General features: G+C 37.2%; 1 protein-coding gene across 1 annotated transcript in view; it reads right to left on the reverse strand.

The window, feature by feature from the left end:
• The window catches only part of Bptf (bromodomain PHD finger transcription factor), a 130570-nt gene that overhangs the window by 13973 nt on the left and 94068 nt on the right, over positions 1-22529 (reverse strand). The window contains exons 16-26 of the mRNA XM_048798201.1: positions 21785-21935; positions 21370-21412; positions 18704-18950; positions 18201-18362; positions 17832-17983; positions 16837-16945; positions 10293-10498; positions 7281-7503; positions 5851-6773; positions 4466-4548; positions 3969-4194 (exon numbers count right to left, since the gene is read on the reverse strand). Of these exons, the coding sequence (XP_048654158.1) occupies positions 3969-4194; positions 4466-4548; positions 5851-6773; positions 7281-7503; positions 10293-10498; positions 16837-16945; positions 17832-17983; positions 18201-18362; positions 18704-18950; positions 21370-21412; positions 21785-21935 (2525 nt within the window). The remainder of the gene's footprint in view (positions 1-3968; positions 4195-4465; positions 4549-5850; positions 6774-7280; positions 7504-10292; positions 10499-16836; positions 16946-17831; positions 17984-18200; positions 18363-18703; positions 18951-21369; positions 21413-21784; positions 21936-22529) is intronic.

A 22529-nucleotide genomic window follows, 5' to 3' on the forward strand; every position in this document is an offset into this window, starting at 1 on the left:
GACAGAACATGAGACTCAAATGCACTCTGATCAGCACAAAGTGAATGAGATTGAATGAGCTCACTTAAGATCCAGGGAAGCTAAAAACAAAAGATGCTGTTTTTGCAGTATGAGTTTTGCCATGAATTAAAATCTTGACTTTTTCACATGAAACATTACTCCCTGCACACAACTCTGCTGTCCAGGATGAAGAGTAAAGCAAATTATGTTACCCAGAGAAAAGACCACTGCAATCAGCAACTACAAAAACACAGCGCAAATAACCACAGCCATGAACAAGAAAATCCTTTAAAATCTGAGACATTTATAAATTTCCACAATAATTTAAAATATCAAAAACACTCTGAACACATTTTTTGTTGTTTTCCTTTTAAAAACTTTTAGGCTTCAAGTCAACAACTTAGATAGCTCACATTTCTTTTTTTTTTTTTTATATTTATTTTCTAGTTTTCGGCGGACACAACATCTTTGTTTGTATGTGGTGCTGAGGATCGAACCCGGGCCGCACGCATGCCAGGCGAGCGCGCTACTGCTTGAGCCACATCCCCAGCCCGCTCACATTTCTTTTTTTAAAAATATTTTTTAGTTGTAGATGGACACGATACCTTTATTTTATTTATTTTTATGTGGTGCTGAGGATGGAACCCAGAGCCTCACAAGTCCCAGACAAACGCTCTGCCACTGAGTCACACCCTCAGTCCTAGATAACTCACATTTACTTTGAAAATTTTTCTACAGAAGCCTGAATGACTTTTTCCCTCCTTAAAAAACAAAAAACAAAAAAAACTATCCCATTATCTTAGAACTATACTGAGATGAATTATTCTTTTAAAAATACTAATAAATGTTTGAGGTTATTCTAGGTATTAAAGGTTTACAGAGTGGGAGACTCCTGAATCTCTTATTCATGATGGAATAGTTGAGAAGCGCAGAAAGCCCAACACTGACTCTCAGTGGCTGTATGTTGTTCATTACTTCTTCTGTTCCCATTTTTTGCTATTATAGTAATTTTGCTTAAATTCTAAAGACACAGACTAGCTTCCCCAGAGCAAAATGAACAAAAGAACGTGCTCTAACTGGTAATTTAAATGAATTCCTGGACTTACAGAAGTTTTATAGATTTTAAAACAAACACTTTGCCATGTACGGTGGTGCACACCTGCAATCCTAGCTACTCAGGAGGCTGAGGTGGGAGAATTCAAGTTTGAGGCCAGCCTCAGCAACTTAAGAGAGATCATGTCTCAAAAGTAAAAAATAAAAAGGGCTGGGGAGTAATCAGTTGTGTAAGTGTCCCTGGGTTAAACCCCCAGTACTATTCAAATAAAAAACAAATAAGTAAGAAAAAATAAAGCAGAGACATCATGAAAAGAGAGGTCTATAAGAAAGGAAGGAAGGGAGGGACGGAGCAAGAGAGGGAGGGAGGAAAAGGAAAGAGGGAGGGAGGGAGTTAGTTTCAAGGATTTCCCTGAAGAAATGGTCCGTGAGTCTGGGAAAAACAACACAGCAATCTACCCTGTACTTTTTACCTCTGCGCACCACCTGCCTCCATGCCCTAAGGTACATTAGTAACAATCATGATGTTAGTACCTTGGGAAGCTAAAATACACAGGAAAACTCCATCAAATAAAACTGCATGGTTTATGTAATGAATCCATTTTCTCTGGAGAGTCTAGAGACAGTCTGGAAGTGAGAACATAAGTGGTGTGGCTAACTCAACAGACCTTCTGTATTTAAAAAGACAGAAAAAATGTACTTGAGATTAATTGTCTAAACTTACATAAACTCGGCAACAAAATATTAAGAAGAGCAAATACTTATGCCTGAATAAAACAGAGACAACTCGCTGGACAGGGACACAAAACTAAGCAGGGATAAAACTGCAGGCCTGTTGGGCTCCAGGTTCAGAACCAGGAAGTGGCACCCAATCCACAGCAGGGAACAGGCCCTAAAAATGCCTCCTGGGACTGGATGCTGTGAGCAGGCTTCCTGCTGGAAGCCAAAGTTGGCAGAGTGAGCCTGGGCTTCAAGGGAGGAAGCAAAAGCCCAACTCCTCTGACTCAGGATGAATCTGCAACACTCAAATATTTGCCAAAAAATGAAAACAGGTTACCTATGAAAAAAGGCAACCAACAAAATCAATAGCAGAACCTAAATTTACTTTACTGCAAATAAAATTAATTTTATAAAACAAACTGACAAAAATTTACATGTGGCCAGGCGCGGTGGCCACATGCCTGCTATCCCAGGGACTTGGGAGGCTAAGGTAGGAGAATCACGAGTTCAAAGCCAGCCTCAGCAACGTTGAGGCACTAAGCAACTCAGTGAGACCCTGTCTCTAAATAAAGTACAAAATAGGGCTGGGGGTGTGGTTCAGTGGTTGAGAGCCCGAGTTGAATCCCTGGTATCAGGAAAAAAAAAAAAAAAAATTACATGTGTCTACCACATTTGAAGAGCTAAATAAAGATTTGAGTTCTGTCAAAGATAAACAATAAATATTTTATCAAAAACACAAGTAGGGGCTGGGGTTGTAGCTCAGTGGTAGAGCACTTGCCTAGCAGGTGGGAGGCACTGGGGTTCGATCCTCAGCATCACATAAAAATAAATAAATAAAATAAAGGAATTGTTATCCACCTATAGCTAAAGGGAAAAAAATAAAAAAAAAAAGAAAGAAAGAAAGAAAAAAGAAAAACACAAGCAGGGGGAAAGGCAGAGGAATAAAAAAGACAAAGCATGGGATTTGTTGAATGGCAAGAACTATTCTCTTTGATACCTATAATGGGGGACATGAAACATGCATTTTTCCAAGCCTTTTTTAAAACTTTGAGACAGGGTCTCCCTAAGTTGTTTAGGACCTTGCTAAGTTGCTGAGGCTGGCTCTGAACTTGCAATCCTCCTGCCTCAGCTACTGAGTTGCTGGGATTATAGGTGTGTGCCACCGCACCCAGCAGGATCTTAAGTTCAACACTAACCTAGGTAATTCAGTGAGATTCTTCCTCAAAAAAAAAAGGGGGGGGGGATGGGGGCTGTGAGCATGGCTCAGTGGTTGAGAGCCCTGGGTTCAACTGCCAGTATGAAAAAGGAAAAAAAAAAAAAAAACTAAGAAACTTGGGGTTTCAATGTAATACTCAAGTCACACATAATAACAAACGTTGTCCACTTTCTTCCAATCTTTGCCTCTTGTTTCTTTCTCTTGACCTAACACATTAGCCAGAACTTCCAGAGATGTTAACTAATAATGCTGGCTGCTGGCACCATTGCCTGGTTTCTGACTTTAGAGGGAAGATGTCTAACATCGCAGTTATGTAATGTTGCCCACTGGTCTGGTGGATATTTTCCTTGTATTTCTCACCCAAAACTATACATTTTATGAGATGTTTTAGATCGCCTACTTGTCTTTTAAAAAGCTGTGCATGACTGTTCCCCTGTCATGAGAGTGCAACAAAAAGGAGGAAATAGCTGTGTCCGTATGCATAAATATTCAAATGCCCTCTTCCATTTTTCAATAAATTCCCCAAAAAACAGTAGATCAGCAACACTTTCAGAATTAGTTAACAAGTTAGGGGAAAATTATCTTTTTAATTTAAATGGTCACAGTTTGTTTTTCATACTTATCATTATTTTGCAGTACTGTCAGATCTTTCTTGTGGGACTTGGGTCCCAATAACTTTTGGCAGGATGATGTTATAGATTATAAAAGCTATTCTCAACAGAGATCTAAAATATTTTAATCAGTGAATTAATCTCTCAGAGTGGCCAGTCAGAGAATATGATATAAAAATACACTTAGAAAAGCTCTATTGTTTCAAAAGATACGTATGCCTTTTTTACTTGATGTACTCCAAATACATGAATGTAAATTCAAGAAAGTAAGTGGAAATTTTAGGCTTAATTAGAAATTCAAGGCAAAAAGAATAGCATGAGACACTAAATACTGAACATAAAGGTAAAGGATACATACACCCTCTTACCTGCACTTCAATTTGCAGATCTTTGTCTAGGAGTGCTCTCTTTTTCAGGATTTCGGCTTTGAGTTGCTCTTTGTGTTTGAAGAGCAGAGCAGAGAGCTTGGTAGCATTCTGCTTGCTCCGTTTCTGTTCCACACTCTCCTCACGCTTCCGTTTTTTGGCTGCCTGTTTTTCTTCTTTATCTATCTTATCCAAAATATACTTCATCACCTGGTTACAGACAATCATTCTAGAGAAAAATATACAACCTATGTAATGCTGGGCGTTTTAACCTGCAAGGTTTAAGACATGAGTCTTCTATGTCCCTACAGGTGATACACAAACTTTCTGTGACTGCAAAGCTTCAAAGAGTGACTCAAACCCATTATGCACAACTATTAGTGCCAAGTGTTCTCAGTTAATGAACTTCAATCAAGACAAATACAAAATAAGAACGCTTGTGTGTATACAGGCTAAAGAGAAGAGACCAACACAGAAGGAGGCCCTGTGTTTCTCCCTACCTTTGATTCTCTTCTCTTTCAGCTGGAGTCATGGTCTTTTTCTGTTTTAAATGTTCTATTACAGCATTATGCTTCATCACCACCTTTAGAACAGAACAAATCCAAAAGTGCACATTTTATAATGACCACAGGTTAGTTAGCACACAGATGACAACAGTAGAAATCAGAGCACATGTGCTTTTCAAAGAAATGGTAAGAATTTTATATCATTAATACAAATAAAATTAGCAGCTACTAGAAGGTCTACACGTTGGGTATCATGTTAAGATAGGCACTTAACAATACTTTATTCTTTACAACAACACTGACCATAGATGTAATTTTATAAGTAAATTTACAAATTCTGAAACATAAAAGAAATTAACCAACTTGCTTGAGATCAAATAATAAATAATAAAGCCAGAATTTTCACCCAACTCTCATGCCCCAAAGGCCATGTTTTTAACATTATGCTTATTTCCCAGGCATATATTTTAAAGAACTGTGTTCCCATCTCCGCTTATATAAAGATTATAAAGAAAGATATTGGAAAAACTTTCAATTCATAGATTATACAGTACTGAAAGCTAGATAAGAATAGGCATATAAACAAATTACATAATTTAATTTTATAGGAATATTACCTTACATGTTAAAATCACAAACATGATCTCATTTAATCATTTTAATAATCCTGTGTGGCTGGAAAGAAAGGAGTTTTAATGAGATAGTTCAGGGTTAAGAGAGTTTCGTGACTTGGTAACACCTGGAATCCACACTCAAATTCCTGCCTCATGCGAAATGGAGTGCACTGTAGACGAAAAGCAAAGCTTTCTCCGGTAATGGGAGAGGATGTATGTGCGACTGCAGTGTAGTGGAATAATTCTCAATCATCTAAATTGCCTTGCTTTACTAAAATGCTATTGCAAGATGTCCTTACATGGTGCCACTTTTTATTGAAGCTATGGAACAGTATTTAAAACATTTTTACAAGGTGTGGCTAGAAATGCAAATGAGTTAATCTCTCTACAATTTGTGTAGTCTCTATGCATACTAAGGAATGACAACTGCAAATAACTTCAAATGAATTGCTATAATGCCTGAAGTAGCTTTAAGGCTAAAATCTTCAAATTTTGTATTAACGATATTTAAATTCAAAATTCTTCCCCCCCAATCTTAGTTCTGAAATATAGGAAGTTATTCATAAGCACTGACTCTCTAGAGCCAACAAAAGAGTTCCAAACCATTGCAGTCATTTGCTGCCTTTGGTCCACCCAGTGCTGCTTCTATTTGAACATCAATGATTTTGTCTCATTTAGGAAACCTAACACAACCAAACACTAAGTCTACTGCACAGCACAATATTTCAAGCTACTGAACATGCTGCTTTGACTTAATAACTTTACCTGTTTCTGAATGATTTCACTTTGGTTAGAAGCTTGGAGGGTGTGTTCACGCTTAATTTCTATCTGTTGCTGCTTCTTCTTTTGCTGCTGATCCCTGAGTTGCTGAACCCTTTGCAACTGCTCTTGCACACTGGCTGCCTGCACTGTAACCACATTCTGAATCTGGTGAGTCTGCACAGCACTGCTTTGCTGAATTTGAATAGGTAACTGGAGTTTGATTTGCTGGGGAACACCACCTTGCTGAGCCTGTATCTGAGCCACAACTTGTGACTGGATCTGAGAGAGAACCTGGACTTGTTGTTGCAGCTGAGGCACAGCAATGACTTGGGGCTGTGGCTGCTGTATTTGTAGCTGAGGACGGGATGGGGATGAAACAGTAACTTGATTTAACGTTTGTCCTGACGAAAGAGTTTGAGTTGAAGACTGTACCTGGGGTTGTGATTGTGGCTGGCCTTGGGAAGGAATCTGAAGAGATGTATGTGGCTGAATTGGAATCGGTTGTGAGGTTGTAGTCTGAACCTGGGATTGCTGTCCAGGAGACACTTGGGATGGAGTTGATGGACGTATTCGAGTCTGTGGTGGACTTTGGACACGAACAGGAGACTGTCCTTGGGCATTACTTTGAGGCTGGCACTGTGATGCAACTTGGGGTTTGGATGACTGTGCTTGGGTGGGTTGTGCTTCAGAAGGGACATGGGATGCGACAGTTGTTTGGGTCTGAACTTCAGGCTGAGTCTGAACTTCAGGCTGAGTTGGGGACTGGGGCTGGGGCTGGGGCTGGGGCTGGGGCTGCGCTGAAGGCTGAGCAGTCTGTGGCTGGGCTTCTGCAGGACTCACACTGGATGACTGAGCTGGTGGCAGGGTTTTGGCTTGTTGCACCTGTGTCTGGGGTGATGATTTATTCTGTTTTTGTTCACCTGAACCTGTGAAAAAGAAAGACAAAGCATTTCTATTATTCTAGAACATATGGTTGTGGTTAAAGAAGAATGTGAAAGGGATTTCCTAAAGCTGATAATTCTAGATTTTGGGATAAAAGATTACAATCTTTGAAGAGGTCCACTTAGATATGCCTGGGTTAGGACTCTCCTGAACTGGGGAGAGGGAGACCTGCTTCTTGGCTGGCCTCTGTATATTTTTCTAACTCTCCAGAGAACTGGCTTCCAAAGCAAGATGCAGCCTCTGGAAATGAACAAGGTCTTCTGAGCCAGGGTAATATCAAGCCTCTCTTTTCTCTTATGGGTGCTGGCAGTTAATAACAGGACCCTGTAATCACAGAATCTGAGCTGGAGTAGGTACCCTCCCTGAGATTTCGTCTGTGACAACCCTCAGCACCTATGAGGCTCGGCAAGGAGGAAGTGCGACATAGTTCTCATGATGCCCAGCAACAAGTGGTAATAACATGTGGCCCTCTCAGGAAGCCCAGAGTCTACCTGCTGCCGCACTGGACACCGTGGTAGTGGTAGTACTGGCTGCCGTGGCTGTTGTTGCCAATGGGGTAAAGAGGAACCTCTGAACGGTGCCATTTGGCATTGCAGCTTGCATGAGCTGCTGTCCTGGACCTGGGAGTATAGTCACCCCTTGAGGTATTAACTGCAACTGTCCAGTAGTTTGACCTTGTCCTTGAATTACTACTGTCAAACCTTGATTGCCACCCTGTGGAAAAAAACACACGGCAGGTAAACAGTGTTCAAAACACCAGTCTGTAAAGCATTTTACTACATCATTTCTATGTTGTAAAGATCCCTCACCATAATGAAAAAAATATATTTGAATATCTAAGGAATGCTATCAGTAAGAATTTAGATAAGCTACAATAAGGATATGTGGAGTGTTTGGTGGAAAACAACAACAACAATCTGGAGTTCCAGATCAAGCTCTTCAAATGGACAGTCAGATATCTATCTATGAGCAACATCAATCCTCCAGATCCAAGTTTCCTGATCTATAAAATAAGACACTGGAGTGAATAAGTATGGGCTCAACAAAATTCTGAATTTAAATAACCTGACATTTTCAAAGTACATTGATATATACTGCCTCATATACTCATAATGGACTTGGGAAAAGTCCGGTTAGAAAGGTCAAGTCCCCTGCCCAAGATAAAGATGAGCTAAAATAAGGAACCCATGAGCATCAAATTTTGTGTGTGTGTGTGTGTGTGTGTGTGACCTGAAGTAAAAAAAGCTTAGGGTTCCAGGTATCAAATGCAAACCCCAATACAGGAGGGTCACAAAGGTCTGAGCAATTATCAAAATGAGGACAAGGGGGCTGGGGATTATAGCTCGGTTGGTACAGTGCTTGCCTTGCATGCACAAGGCCCTGGATTCACTCACCAGCACTACAAAAAAAAAAAAAAAAATGAGGACAAGAACCTAGCAACCTTAACCTAGTAATCTTTGACTGCCAGGAACATGGCAAAGAATTAGAAAGCAAAAGTGAAACATAATCCCACAAATTCCCAATTGCCAAAACTGATGCCACAAAGTCTATGTACTGAGCTCACTATACTCATGAATCTCTCAAAGCTTATTTACTCTTGCTTTTCAAGAAAAAGAAAAAAGTATATGTTCCTTCTCCCTTGGTGTTGGGGATTGAACATAGAGGTGCTTAACCACTGAGCCACATCCATAGCACTTTTATTTTTTATTTAGAGACAAGGTCTTGCTAAGTTGCTTAGGGCCTTGCTAAGTTGCTGAGGCTGGCCTCAAACTTTTAATCTGCCTGCCTCAGCTTCCCAATCCTAGCCACTGGGATTAGAGGCATGTGCTACTGTGCCCAGCTTGAGATTTACACTTTTTGTGCAAGCTCAAAAATTCACAAAACACCAAGAATAATTTAAAGAACAATTATAAAGTGATTATCTATAAAACCACCACTCTGGTCATTGTTGCCAATACCCATGAAGCCCCCATGTAATGTGCCTTGATCTTGATTCTCTTCCTTTCCCCTAGAAGTAACCACTACCATTATTTAAAAAAAAAAAAAAAAAAATATATATATATATATATATATATATATTTGTAGTTGTACACAATAACTTTATTTTATTTAATTTTATGTGGTGCTGAGGATCGAACCCAGGGCCTTGCACGTGTGAAGCAAGCGCTCTACTGCTGAGCCATAACCCCAGCTCCACTACCCATATTTTAAAATATATATATATTTTTAGTTATACATGAACACAATACCTCTACTTTATTTGTTTACTTTTATGTGGTGTCACCTGTCATATAACAAGTGTCCACATAAGTGGAGTTCACATTCTGCATTCTACTGCTCTGTTAGTCTGTCTATTCCTGCCTTAGTAACTCACTTTATGAACTGGTGAAGGGTGATAGTTAATATGTATATAAGGTTATCACACAGGACAAACCCTCCCATTCTTCAACAGTACCTTAGTTATTTTTGATCCTTTGTACTTTCATTTAAGTCTTAAAAATCTGCTAGTGCAGTTCTTTAAAAAAATAAACAAAAAACAACAACAACAACAAAAACACGTCTTGGGATTTTGATGGAACTGCATTCAATCTATTAATCAATAATGGATGACAATATTGGAAGACAATATTGCATTTTCGAAGGAACCAGTTTAATGTAGTCAAAATTTGGTTTTCCCATGGAAACTGGCTAACTAATAAACCTTTGGTAGTTGGGACTCCAGAGTGGGATTTACTCTATATCTTGCACTATAAGAAGTACACTTGTTTTTTTTTTTTTTCTTGTTACAGAACTGGGGACTAAACCCAATAGTGCTCTAAAACTGAGTAACATGCCCATCCTTTATTTTATTTTATTTTTTTTTTGTAAATTTAGAGGTAGGTTCTGGCTAAATTGCTAAGGTCTGGCTTTGAACTTGTGATCTTCCTGCCTTACCCTCCCAAGAAGCTGTGATTACAGGTGTGCACCATGGCACCTGGTTAAGTAATCTTCTTGGACTCCAGAAAGCAGCCTTCTTAAAATAAGTACATTTTAAAACCTATCAAAAAATCAGGACGTGTTTTTTTTTTTTGTTGTTGTTCTTTCACATTCCTGCCCTTTTTTTTTTTTTTTTTTTTGAAGAGAGAGAGAGAGAGAATTTTAATATTTATTTTTAGTTTTTCGGCGGACACAACATCTTTGTTTGTATGTGGTGCTGAGCATAGAACCCGGGCCACACGCATGCCAGGCGGAAGTGCGCTACCACTTGAGCCACATCCCCAGCCCCAGGACATGTTTTTAAACTTACAGCAAGAATGAATAAGACCACCTCTAAAGTTAAAGTTAATGTATGTATATACGTGGCTGTATAACCAATGTGATCCTGCAATCTGTACACGTGGAAAAATGAGAATTCATACCCCATTTGAATCAAATGTATATGTCAAGATCATTGTATTGTCTCGAGCAACTAATAAAAAATAAAAATAAAAAATAAAATAAAAAAATAAAGTTAAATTACTTACGTGGCCCTGAGTTAACTGAGTAAGCTGAGCCATGGTAAGCTTCACCTGTCCTTGTTGGGGGCGAGGGGACTGTGGAGTTGGAGACTGTAGACTTGCAGTTGATGCTCCTTTCTGTCCAGGTGTTGAGGAAGCTGGGCTTGGGGCAGAGATGGCAGTGGAAACAGGCTGACCTCTGATGATCTGAGTTACCACTTGCTGGGGAGTGCCTGTACAAACAGCAAAATATCCTAAATACTCATGTGCCCTTAGCCTTATTTTGAATTCTAATAACTCAAGCACTTCAGAGAAATGTACTCTTTTCAATTTTCAAAGACACTGAGATGCCAACAGCCCAAGGATGCATTCACAGACATAGTCCCACACCCAAAGGACCCACTTGGGTGTCAATGAGTCTATTTGGGTGGCAACCATTATATAGTTCCTGCTATCTCTAGTAGAGTGCAAAAAAAATATTTTTTGATAAAAGCCAAAATGACAACAGGGAAGACAAAAGAGAACATGTAAAAATAAGGCACTTATAAGGTTGCCTTTTCTTATATTTCTAAATATAAGCTTCTTACTTTTTTCTTTTCTTTTCTTTTCTGCTGATAGTACTGTTGGGGCATTCTATCACTGAGCTACAACAACAGACCTTTTTGTTTCTTTTTATTTGTAGACAGGGTCTTGTTCAGTTGCCTGGGCTAGTGTGACCTTTGAGATTCTCCTGCCTCTGCTTCCAGAGTAACTGGAATTACAGGTGTGCACTTGGCTCTAACAGGTATTTTTGGAGAACCAAGAGGGCAAGTACCATTATATCCTCAAAACTAGGGCAAAGTACTTAAAGAATGCTTTCATTGTAATTATTCAATAAATGTCCATTGAATGCATTTTAACTGAAATGGCTCTATAGTTTTCTAAAATTTTCTTGTTTAACTTGGTGAGACTAAAAGAAAAGGGCAATTGGAATCCCCCCCCCTGCTGTTAAAGGTAATTATGTGGTAGCTAATGACATTTATAGATTCATTACTAACTAGTGAATGACATCAGATTTAAAAAATTTTTATATTTACTTCCTATCTTTTTGCCATACACACACATACACACACACACACACTTTAATAGCTAAATGACATTTTGTGTTACTGGATAAACTATACATGAATCTATTTGGAATTTCAGAATATTTCTCATTTTTCTTTGTTAAAACAGAGTAAAAAGCCAGGGGTGGTGGTGCATGTCTATAATCTTAGCAGCTGGGGAGGCTGAGGCAGGAGGATCATGAATTCAAAGCCAGGCTCAGCAACTTAGCAAGGCCCTAAGTAACTCAGTGAGACTCTGTCTCAAAATAAAAAACAAAAAGGGCTGGGGATGTGGCTCAGTGACTTAAGTGCCCCTGGATTCAATTCCTGGTACAAAAAAAAAAGGGGGGGGGGAGGGGTTTAAAACCCTTCATTACAAATTTTTGTGTGTTTCTGGTGATTTCCTCAGAATAAACTCCAATATATTACTGGGTTCACAGTAGGAACATAACACTGAGTTTTAAGAAAGCATATGCAATTTGATAAAATGTGGTATAAAGGTGTATTAAGAACTGTAATGCAAAAAAATTATGAATGTAATGCACTCCACTATTGTCACATATGTAAGAAATAATTTAAAAAAGAAAGTATATGCAAATTTAAACTCCCACTCCATCTCTGAGTGCTCATCTCTTCAAACCCTAAAATACTTTAGCAATCAGAAGTCTCACAGTGTCTGAATTTCCTCATTACCACAGACATTCAGCATTTTAAACTGTTTCAGGTCATTATGCTTCATTTGTGAACTCTTCTTCTCATTACTCTGTCCATTTCTCTACTTTTCCCACTTATTTAAATATACATTTTAAAATAATATATTTTTCCCACTTTGCCTTCAATTTTATTTATTTCTAAACCTATAAAAAATTTTAATGTAGTCAAGTAGACTAGGCTTTTTAATTTAGGTGTTTTGCTATTTATTTTTTTTCTTTAATTATTACTCTTGAAGTTTTCCTCCATCATGCAGTCTCTCTCACTAGACACATATTCAACGTGTTCTTGGTCACGGTGTTATGTTGTGAGACAGAAGTCTATTTCCCACACCCAAAGTATAAGTCAATTATTCTGGCATAATCCACTGACTCAAAAATGACACTTTTGTCATACAGCAAATGTTCATACACAACAACTTTTAAATTATACCTCACTGTGTAGTTTCCTTTAGTATCATGCCACCAATTCTGGTGAACTTATGTTTTAACAACTGGCAATTCAAGTTTTCTTTTATTATTCCTTCTAGACTTTTCTTAGTTGTTCTCATCTATGTATTCCAGAAGAATCAAAAGACACAGTGGTCAAGTGCTTTAAATCTGAGAGCTTTTGGACCTCAACACTATGTCCTTGTGCACTGCTGCTTAAGGAACAATACATGAAAAGTTATCACTTAAGGTAATTACCTGGAACTAATAAATTGTCATCATAAACACAGATAAAAGGATTGGTACTGATGAATTCTATGAAGCTCATTAATAATCCAATATGTATTCAAAATTGAATAATTGTAATTAGAACTTGGGAGACTGTGAATCCCATTTTAAGAAAGGCTGGTGTGGTGGTGGGAAGACGGATGGTTAAGTTCCAGTGTAATGGAACTTAATTCCTTCTCAGCCTCGCCCAGCGTCTGTCCTCTCTAGGCCTCATCACTTGCCTTCCCTGAATGAATCAGGCCCACTTCCACTCCAAGGCCTTCACATTTGCTGTTCCTTCTGCATGAAACTCTTTCCTGAGACATGTTCTCAGCTCTCTTACTTCTTCAGGTCTTTATTAGAATTTCACCTTCTCAATGAATTCTAATTTTTACCTTTCTCTGGCTGTCTTTTCTAAAATTCAACCCTCCCTAAAAATCACACCCAACCCCAGCTCTTCAAAATTCCTATCATCCCCCTTTTCATTTTCCAAGGTACTGATCATTTTATTGTTTGTAAAACTTTGTTTATTATTATATACAATAATATTTTAAACATATATATAACATTATGTAATATAATTTATCTGGTTATTATCTACTTTATATTTTCAATTTCATGAGGACAGTAATTTTAGCTAATTAGTTCGTCTGGGTCTGGAATGGTGTCTGACACATAAGTAGTACTAAATATTTGTTGAATGAATAAATTAATATATGGACTTAGAAATCAGAAAAATCCAAACTAAGTCCCATCCAGCTTAATAATTTGAGAAATTATTCAACATTCTCCTGAGCTTGTTTCTTTGTGTACAAAATGGGGATAATATCAGTACCTATTTTATATAAAGATTAAATGAGAATTTATGAATGAAGAAGATATATTCTGGCACAGAAGTAATCAGTACATAAGAGTTGTTATTATTGTCACTACTACTAAGAACCAATTATGGGGCTGGGGTTGTAGCTCAGTGGTAGAGCGATTGCTAGCACGTGTGAGGCACTGGGTTCGATCCTCAGCACCAGATAAAAATAAATAAATAAAATAAAGGTACTGTGTCCATCTACAACTAAAAAAAGAAACAATTATGTCAAGGCAAACTTTGTTAAGGACATTAAATGAGCACTGCACAGCTGGAGAGCAAGGTTGGGCAGTTCGTCAAACTCCACCCTCACTGGGCATTTAAGATGTAAAGGAAGAAAAATGGTAAAACCCCAGGTATGGGCTGTTTGGAAGCTCTAGATTCACATGTGTGTGTCAGACAAACATGACTGCATCTACAGACGACATCAAGGAGAAACAGTTCATCTGGAAATTTACCAAAATTTTCAGTTTCCTAAGAATTTTACCCTTTAATATCAATTTTATTTTCTTCTTAATTTTTTTCTTTTAGTTACCTGCCTGATAGCTATGTTTTATATCAGAATAGCATTGAATTTCATCAACTATCCCTGAAGCATTAACTGAAATAACAAATTATCCTTTCTTTTCTAGGGTAAATGCTGCTTAAGTGTAGAAGATGGTGTTTTGGGGGGCAGAGTCGGGGGATGCTGGGGAAGAGAAGGTGGCCCATGCCAGGCACACCCTCTACTACTAAGCTATATTTTACTTCTTATTTTGAGACAGTGTCTTGCTAAAACTCCCAGGCTGGGCTTTGAAGTAGCTGGGATTACAGGGATACAACATTATGCTTGGCAGAAGATTGCTTTTTATTTAAAAAACAAAAATAAAAAAACTCTGATCTGTTTAACATTAGAATTGTGCTAAATCTGCAAAACAAATATAAAATATTTTGTGAATCTTTTCTTCTATGCCCTGTTATGTTTTATAATAAGAAAATTATTTCCCAACCATTTAAAAGAATTTTTTCTCATGAAACCGTGTTGTCTAGAATTCCTTTTTGTAGGTAAAATGTAGCAATTTTCCAAATTTCTTCCTTGGACAAAAGATTTTTATTTAATAAGCACAATATTTAATTATACCATATTATTCAAATAGATATGGTTCCTAAGTTTGGAGACTGAGAATTCCAGAAGTCTTAACATAAAGATGCCTATTCAGAATTCCCTTTTGATTTAAAAAAGTTTACTTTCATTACACCTTCTCAAACTTCCAAATTCTGTGAACTGGCATTTTCCTTCCATTTATCAAGACTTCCAACAGATCTGTCTGATTTAAATTTTTTTTTCCGTTTTTGTTTCTTAATTGTTGGTACTTGTGCTTTTATTTCCTCCCTTTTGTTCTCTTTTAATACTTGCTTAGTACATTTTCTTAACTTCGGGTTAAGACTTAAGGGGGGGGTGTGGGGGTGTGGGGGTGTGTGGTAGTGGTGGTGCTGGGGTGGAGGCTCAGTGGTAGAGCACTCACCTAGCACGAGTGAGGCACTGGGTTCAATCTTCAGCACCACATAAAAATGAATAAATAAAAAACATAGATGTGCTGTGTCCATCTACAACTAAAATTAAAAAAAAAAAAGACTTAAGATGAATTTCAACTGCCTAGAGTAGGTGCTCAAACACTTAATGAATAAATTAAATATGTCTCTGAGTTCAGCTTTGGCATCAAGGCTTAAAGTTGCTTTTGATAAGTTATAATTACATAATCGTTATTTCTACAACTTGTTCAGAAAATTTGTTTAGAAACACATTGTTTAGAAACAAAAGTTACTTACAGGTTTTGAAAATATTCTAAACAAATAAAGGTTAGTAGATCTTATTATTAACTTCTAGCTTTATTACCAAGAACATGGTCTATACACATTTTACTTTTGGGGATTTATTTGTAACTTAAAAATTTTTTTTCTACCAAGTAGCCAATAAATATTTAGGAATGCTTTGTACATTCCTGAAAGTACAAAGGCGGGTGCACATTTGTGGTCTCTTGCTGGTGCCTCCTTGATTTTGAGTAGTTTTGATATATATCCTTCTTTATTCATAAGGACTCAGGTTACACTTTGTTGCAATTTTTATCTTTAAGCCAACATAAATTCTTTTGTCTTAATTGGTGTTGTTGTTGTTCTCTTTGTAAACACCGAATATTATGTAGGGCTCTCCTTGTTCATTCCTTCTTTCTTTCCGTGGTCTTTATATGTCTTTGCAAATCTTTTTATTTTGTAGCTTTTCTGGAAATTTGATTTTAGGTAGTATTTCTCATAAATGTTTAGGTGTGTGTTTTAGTTGTTTTTTACTCCATCTTTATAGACTTCAACTTTTTTTAAAAAAAATATTTATTTAATTATAGATTTTTAAAAACTATTTTTTAGTTGTAGTTAGAGACAATACCTTTATTTATTTATTTTTATGTGGTGCTGAGGATTGAACCCAGGGCCTCGCATGTGCTAGGTGAGCGCTCCATCGCTAAACCCCTGCCCCAGCCCCCTATTTAGTTATAGACTAACACACAGTATCTTTATTTATTTTTATGTGATGCTGAGGATCGAACCCAGTACCTCACACATGCAAGGCAAGCTCTTTACCAGTGAGCTACAGCCCCAGCCTCAGACTTCAACTTTTAATATGGTAGTTTTAAGCCATTGACATTAACTGTGATAAATGAAGGTCTAGCACTACCTTTATAATTTGGATTTATGCTGTTTTATGTTTCTTAGCTATTTTCTAGATTGTCTTTTGCCATACAAACTTTAGTGCGTTTTTTTTTTTTACTTCAATGATATTTAACCTACACAATTACATTCGTTAAAGTTTCTTTAAGGGCTGGGGATGAGGCTCAAGCGGTAGCGCGCTCGCCTGGCATGCGTGCGGCCCGGGTTTGATCCTCAGTATCACATACAAAGATGTTGTGTCCGCCAAAAACTAAAAAATAAATATTAAAAAATTCTCTCTCTCTCTCTCAAAAAAAGTTTCTGTAACATTTTTATTGCTTGACAAAGCCCACTTTTTCCTTAACGGCAAGGCCAAGACTGAAATAATACCCATGATAAATGGATTTGAAATTTAGTATGCTCTGAAGTATTAATTCAAGTTGGTATTTTCTAATATGCAGAGTGCCCAATGAAGAGTATTACAGACTTCCTGGACTGCCTGCTTAGATGTAAAATGATAATACCAGATGGATGAATACCTGGCTGTACCATCACAGGTGTTCGAATAATTGCCTTTCCTAGTGTTGACTGTTGGAGTGGTGTTCTAATCACCGTCATACCAGGGCGGATCTGAGGCCCTGTGATTACCTATAAATGACACAAAGGGCAATTAATTAAAAATGTTTTTAAGTTACTAAAGCAGGATGGACTTAGAACATAAGATCTTTAAACACTCTATATTGATAAACATGCCTACAGAAATGAACAGAGGCTCTTGGGACACTGCATTTTCATTACATTAAGCAATGGAACAAAGACAAAATTTTAAGGAGAGAAAATTCAATTTAATCCAAATAAGATAACATGAAATCCCTTGCCACTGATACCAAGAACAATCAGCAGACTGAAAGGAGGAAAAGAACCAGCAAGACTCTGCTCTGTAACTACTTCTCACAGGAAAACGCCGAGTCCTATTTATCTAAGCTCCAATCTATAGCTACAACCCAGACAATATAAGAGTAAGATGAGAAACTAAGGGAGATTAGATTCCAGTTTTACTTATAGACAGAACATTTTCATGTCTGCAAAACTTCAAACCTTTGCTTTACTACTAGAAATAACGTTTCCTATATGTTTTACATAACAGCTGATAACAGAGTACTTAGAGTGCCACGGACTATCTGACTACCTTTCTTCCTAGCTCTTAGCTAGGCTGCACGGCACATTTTTTTGACGAGAGGAGGGGAGGTCCAGTTGCTAACTGCTGATTTATGCAGTTTTCTTTATAAAATCCTAGAAGTAATTCCTATTTTTATCAACTATACTAATGCGCTACTAACAAATATTAAATAGTAACACTTCAAGTATCAGCTTTACTTAAATTCCATAAATGGAATTTTTACAAAAAGTACTTTGTGACAGATGAAAGACAAAGAAAAATCAGCTAGACTCATGTGGGAAGAGGCCACTCTACACCCTTTAACCTGAAACACCTGATGCTTCCAAAGAGAACCATCCCAGGAAGAACTCTTACTTGTGACGTGCTGGTGGTTCCTCCAGAGCCTGAGGTATTAGGCCTAATTGTGACTGTTGCTGTCCTGGGCTGGAATGAAGTAAAGGTTTGCTGACTTGTACCTGTACTTGATGGAATGATACCCAGTACTTTCTGCTGTACTTGAACAACACCTTAAAAAAAGATGAAGAAGTTATTAAGGACTTCCCCTTTACAGAAAAGCATTAAGTGCTGGTTGTTTCTGAGGAGAAACTATGTGTGGCAGGGTTTTATAGTGGGCTACATAAAATGTGAGATCTGAGGACTGAAATCAGTGAAAAGGAAATGAAAAAATAATGGCAACAGTATGATCTGGCAAATGTGAATTAAAACTCTTCACATTTCCCTTACCTCCTTGTGTTGCTGGCACATTTACAGCGACAATCTTGCTGTTTGCAGGAAGTGGCAGTTTGGTAATTACTTTTCCTGCCATAGTGACTGGATTGCCTGTAATTTGGAACGTCTGACCTGTGCTGGCAATGGTTGTAGCAGATGTGGCAGCTGTGCTGGTGGCTAATGGGGTATAAGACATTTAATAAGCTTTAGATTTAAAATAACCAGCAACGTAGTGACTTCTAGGAAGGGTACCAATGCATGAAATGTGGCTCATCTTGTATTTTTAATAAAACATTCCTCTCAAGGTGAACAATGTAGATGTTGCAAGTGAAATAATGTAAGAGAGGAATTTTGCTAATGTAATATTATCTGTAACAAACCCACTGTTACAGCTTGTTTTTTTAACCAGCCAAAGAAGAAAACAATTTTCTAAAGAAATGTTTCATTTTAGTAGGCAAAGGACTGAAAATGCTTTTTCCTGAATGAAAGCAAAGTTTCATTTCACTGTAGCTGCGTACCTGAATTTGACTGGCCTTGCTTAACCCATGTAGCAAAGGTTTGATGGAAATTCTTATTTTGCTGGAATGTAACTGTAGCTGGAGATCCAACTTTAGTAGTTAATACCATTTTGGTTCCAGTGGTAACTGAGCCACTTATGGGGGCCACCATCACTTTCTGAGCAGGAGAGATGGTGCTGGTAGTACTATTTGTTGGGGAAGTAGTAGAAGCTGCAATGACTGTAGGCTTCTGCTGCTCCAATCGTTTCTAAGAGTCAGGAAGAGAAAACATGAACCAAAATCGTTCTAAATAAAAATTCCACTCTGCAAGAAGTTCAGCCACAATGTATCTTACGCTAAGAAACTGCACTAAATTTCTAAGATATTTTATTTCTGAAAATATGCCCATGTAAATTTAGCCTTGAATTTAATTTCTGGAAGACAGTATTTTCATGTCTCTACATCACATATATTTCAAGTACTAAGGAGTTCGTAACAGAAAATAACACATCTTCCAATTTTTCTGGCCTGCACAAATATCCAAATTTTTAGAATAAAAATAAAGGCGATATGATTAATTTTATTGGAGAAAGGAATACCTTGATACTTAGCAGTGAAATTTGGAGCAAAGAACAAATGATGGGAACTGCAAAAGGTTTCGGTTTTACTATGGTACATTAATTTATCCAATCATACAGAGCATGTTATATTTAAGATTATTATTCCATTGACAAACCTGTAATTCAGCAAGCTGAACACTATAAAACAATATTTTCTAAACTTCTTGTACTATTCAGTTTAAACAACTTCACATAAAAATATTTTATACTATAAACAATATTATAATCTGGTCTTTAAAAAAACAGGATTGAAGATAAACTGTATTACAGATTGCTGACATTTTCCAATAGCGTAAGTGTACACATGTAAAAACAAGGGATGGAATTTACTGCCAATTTATGACAGATGTTTTACCTTCATTAACTTATTTAATGCTCCTATCAACCAATAAGGTTGCTCATATTGTGACTTTAAAGATAAGGAAACTGAGACGCAGAGAGGTTGTGTAATTAGTCCAAGGCCACAGAGCTAGTTCGTGATGGAGCTGGGGTGTCAGGCAAGATCAAATTTCAATGACGCACTATATCCTGCTATTGCAAATTGCTCACCTATGACATCACATCCACTCCCGAATCTATTTTGTACACACTCTATACACCTGAATATAACGTGAGATACTTTGCATAGTTTTTCATTCCTTAGAACAAAAGTTTAATTTTGGATACTGAGGAAGTTTTGTCTGTCTGAACCAGTCGGTATAAGAAAAAAAAGAAGGCAAAGAAAGTGAATATTTAATAGTTATTTACTGGAGGTTATGGCCTTCAAAACTGGAAGTATTGGCTATTTGAAAATATGCACTTTACTAAAATTTACAAATGTAACAAAGTGTTACACTGCAGAGATAACAAAATAAATCCATAAAACAACTAGGCAGTTCCTATGTGAATAGACAACTGATTTTTGGATAAACTTCCTGTGAAAGATAACATCTACAGAAACCAAATGTGCTATTTTTTTTTCAAATTTTAGGTGAAGATAAGAATATACAGTAAATTGAAAGATATGTAAGAATTTGAAAAAAAAAGTTTTATAGAAAGTGAGAAAACAGGGCTGGGTTATGGCTCAGTGACAGAGCATTTGCCTCGCATATGTGANTAGAGCAATCACCTAGTACGTGCAAGGCCCTGGGTTTGACTCTCAGCACTATATAAAAATAAATAAATAAAATAAAGGTACTATGTCCATCTATAACTAAAAAAATAAATATTAAAAAAAGTGAGAAAACAGAAATTTGAAACACTGATTTATTTATTTAATTTTTTGAATTTTAACATTTATTTATTTTTTTTTAGTTATCGGCGGGCACAACATCTTTGTTTGTATGTGGTGCTGAGGATCGAACCCGGGCCGCACGCAAACCAGGCTTGAGCCACATCCCCAGCCCGGAAAACACTGATTTATATAATAACTAATTTTAAATAGTTATGTATAACTACGTTAGTAATACTATAGATATACACAGATCTACTTTATGTTCCAAAAGCTTATATATTCAATTTGGCTAAAATTTTAAAGTATCTTCTCAATAGAAATACATATTTTCTTAGGGTCTCAAATATTTAGGTGTCTACGTTACATTTACTACAGTATGGAAATGCTAAGAAACTATTAGTATAGCTTTATGATTGATAAACCCTTATATATATAGTCTTATTACAATTTGCTTTTTCATGGACTATAGAAATTTTCCAGGAAAAATTATTTCTGAAAATATTCATGGAATTATAAAGATAATAAAAGAAATTTATTTCAATGCTCTCCAAATACATACACTATTTGCAAAACAATAGCTTGGTGTTATCACAAAGTTCTTATTTTTTGCAGTGTTGGGGGCTCAACCTCCTATTGTGCATGTGAGGCAAGCACTCTACTGCTGAGCTATATTCCCAACCCCACAGAGTTATTACCACATAATGAAATATACATGAGGTCCACACGTATATATGGTTACTGTGCTTTTGGGGTGCATGACTTTGTTGCAAAATGTAAATTTCTGTCAGGAGGCAATTTTCCTGGGTAGCCAATCGCTGCTGTCTTAGGGGAGCCTCCACCTTCTGCGTACTAACCTTAGCCTGCTGCTCGACTGCTTGTGCCTTTTCTTTCTCCACTCTGCAGGGGGCGAAAAAAAGGGGAGAAATTTAACAGAATCTATGGTATTAGACATCTAGCATCTAATGTTTATGTAATCTGGTGGACCTTCGTTTTATACAAAAGCATGGAATTTTTTCTATTTTAAAATAAGTGTTTTCCATCCCCACCAAAAATAAATAAATCAATCATTTAAAACAAACAGAAACTAACAATGAATAACACATTAAAAATTAGAAACAGGACCTTAATAAACTATTCACACCACTTGAAATCAAAAGGTAAAATAAAATTAATGGGAATATATTAAATAAGCTATTAAAATCGTGGTTCTTTAATTCTGAAGTAACAAAACCCTCAAATATCTGTGGAAGTGGTAACCATTTCTTTTACCTCTCAGCAAATGCCCTGATTTCCCATAGTTCCAACTCTTCTTCTGCAACCCAGGTTTCAATAATAACAGGGCCAGTTTGTTTGGGTGTTTCTGGTCTCTTTGGTCGCAATGCACTTGATCGAAGGCCTTTCCGCTGAGGGGTAGGTGTTTCTGTGGAAAAGAAATCAGAATATTTTCAGCTTCTAAAATTAGAGTACTTCTGGCATAACCTCTCATATCATGAAAAGCAGTGGTTGGCAAACATTTTTCTTCTTAAAGGGCCAGATGGTATAAATACTTAAGACTATGCAGGACCAGATGGTTTCTGTTGCAATTACTCGACTTTGCCTTTGTATCATGATAGGAGCCAAAGCCAATGCATAACTAAGTATGGCTGGGCCCCAATCAAATTTCACTTCAAAAGTAGGTGGTACAACAGGCAGGTGGCGCATACCTATAATTCCGGTGGCTGAGGAAGCTGAGACAGAAGGATCACAAGTTCAAGGCAAGCCTTAGCAACTTAGCAAGGCCCTAAGCAACTTAAAACTGTCTCAAAATAAAAAGGGGAAGGGGTTGGGGCTGGGGGTGGAAGACGTAGCTCAGTGGTAAATTGCCCCTGGATTAAATTCCCTCCCACCACCCCAAAAGTAGGCAATCCAATCTTCTTCTACCAGACCTTTTCCCTATGCTTGGAATTCCATTCTGAGTCCCCTCCCCACATCTCACTAAAACCAAATTATCTTTCAAACACCAATATGAATACAA

This window comes from Marmota marmota, unplaced genomic scaffold (assembly GCF_001458135.2).
Source record: "Marmota marmota marmota unplaced genomic scaffold, marMar, whole genome shotgun sequence".
NCBI classification, from domain to species: domain Eukaryota; kingdom Metazoa; phylum Chordata; class Mammalia; order Rodentia; family Sciuridae; genus Marmota; species Marmota marmota.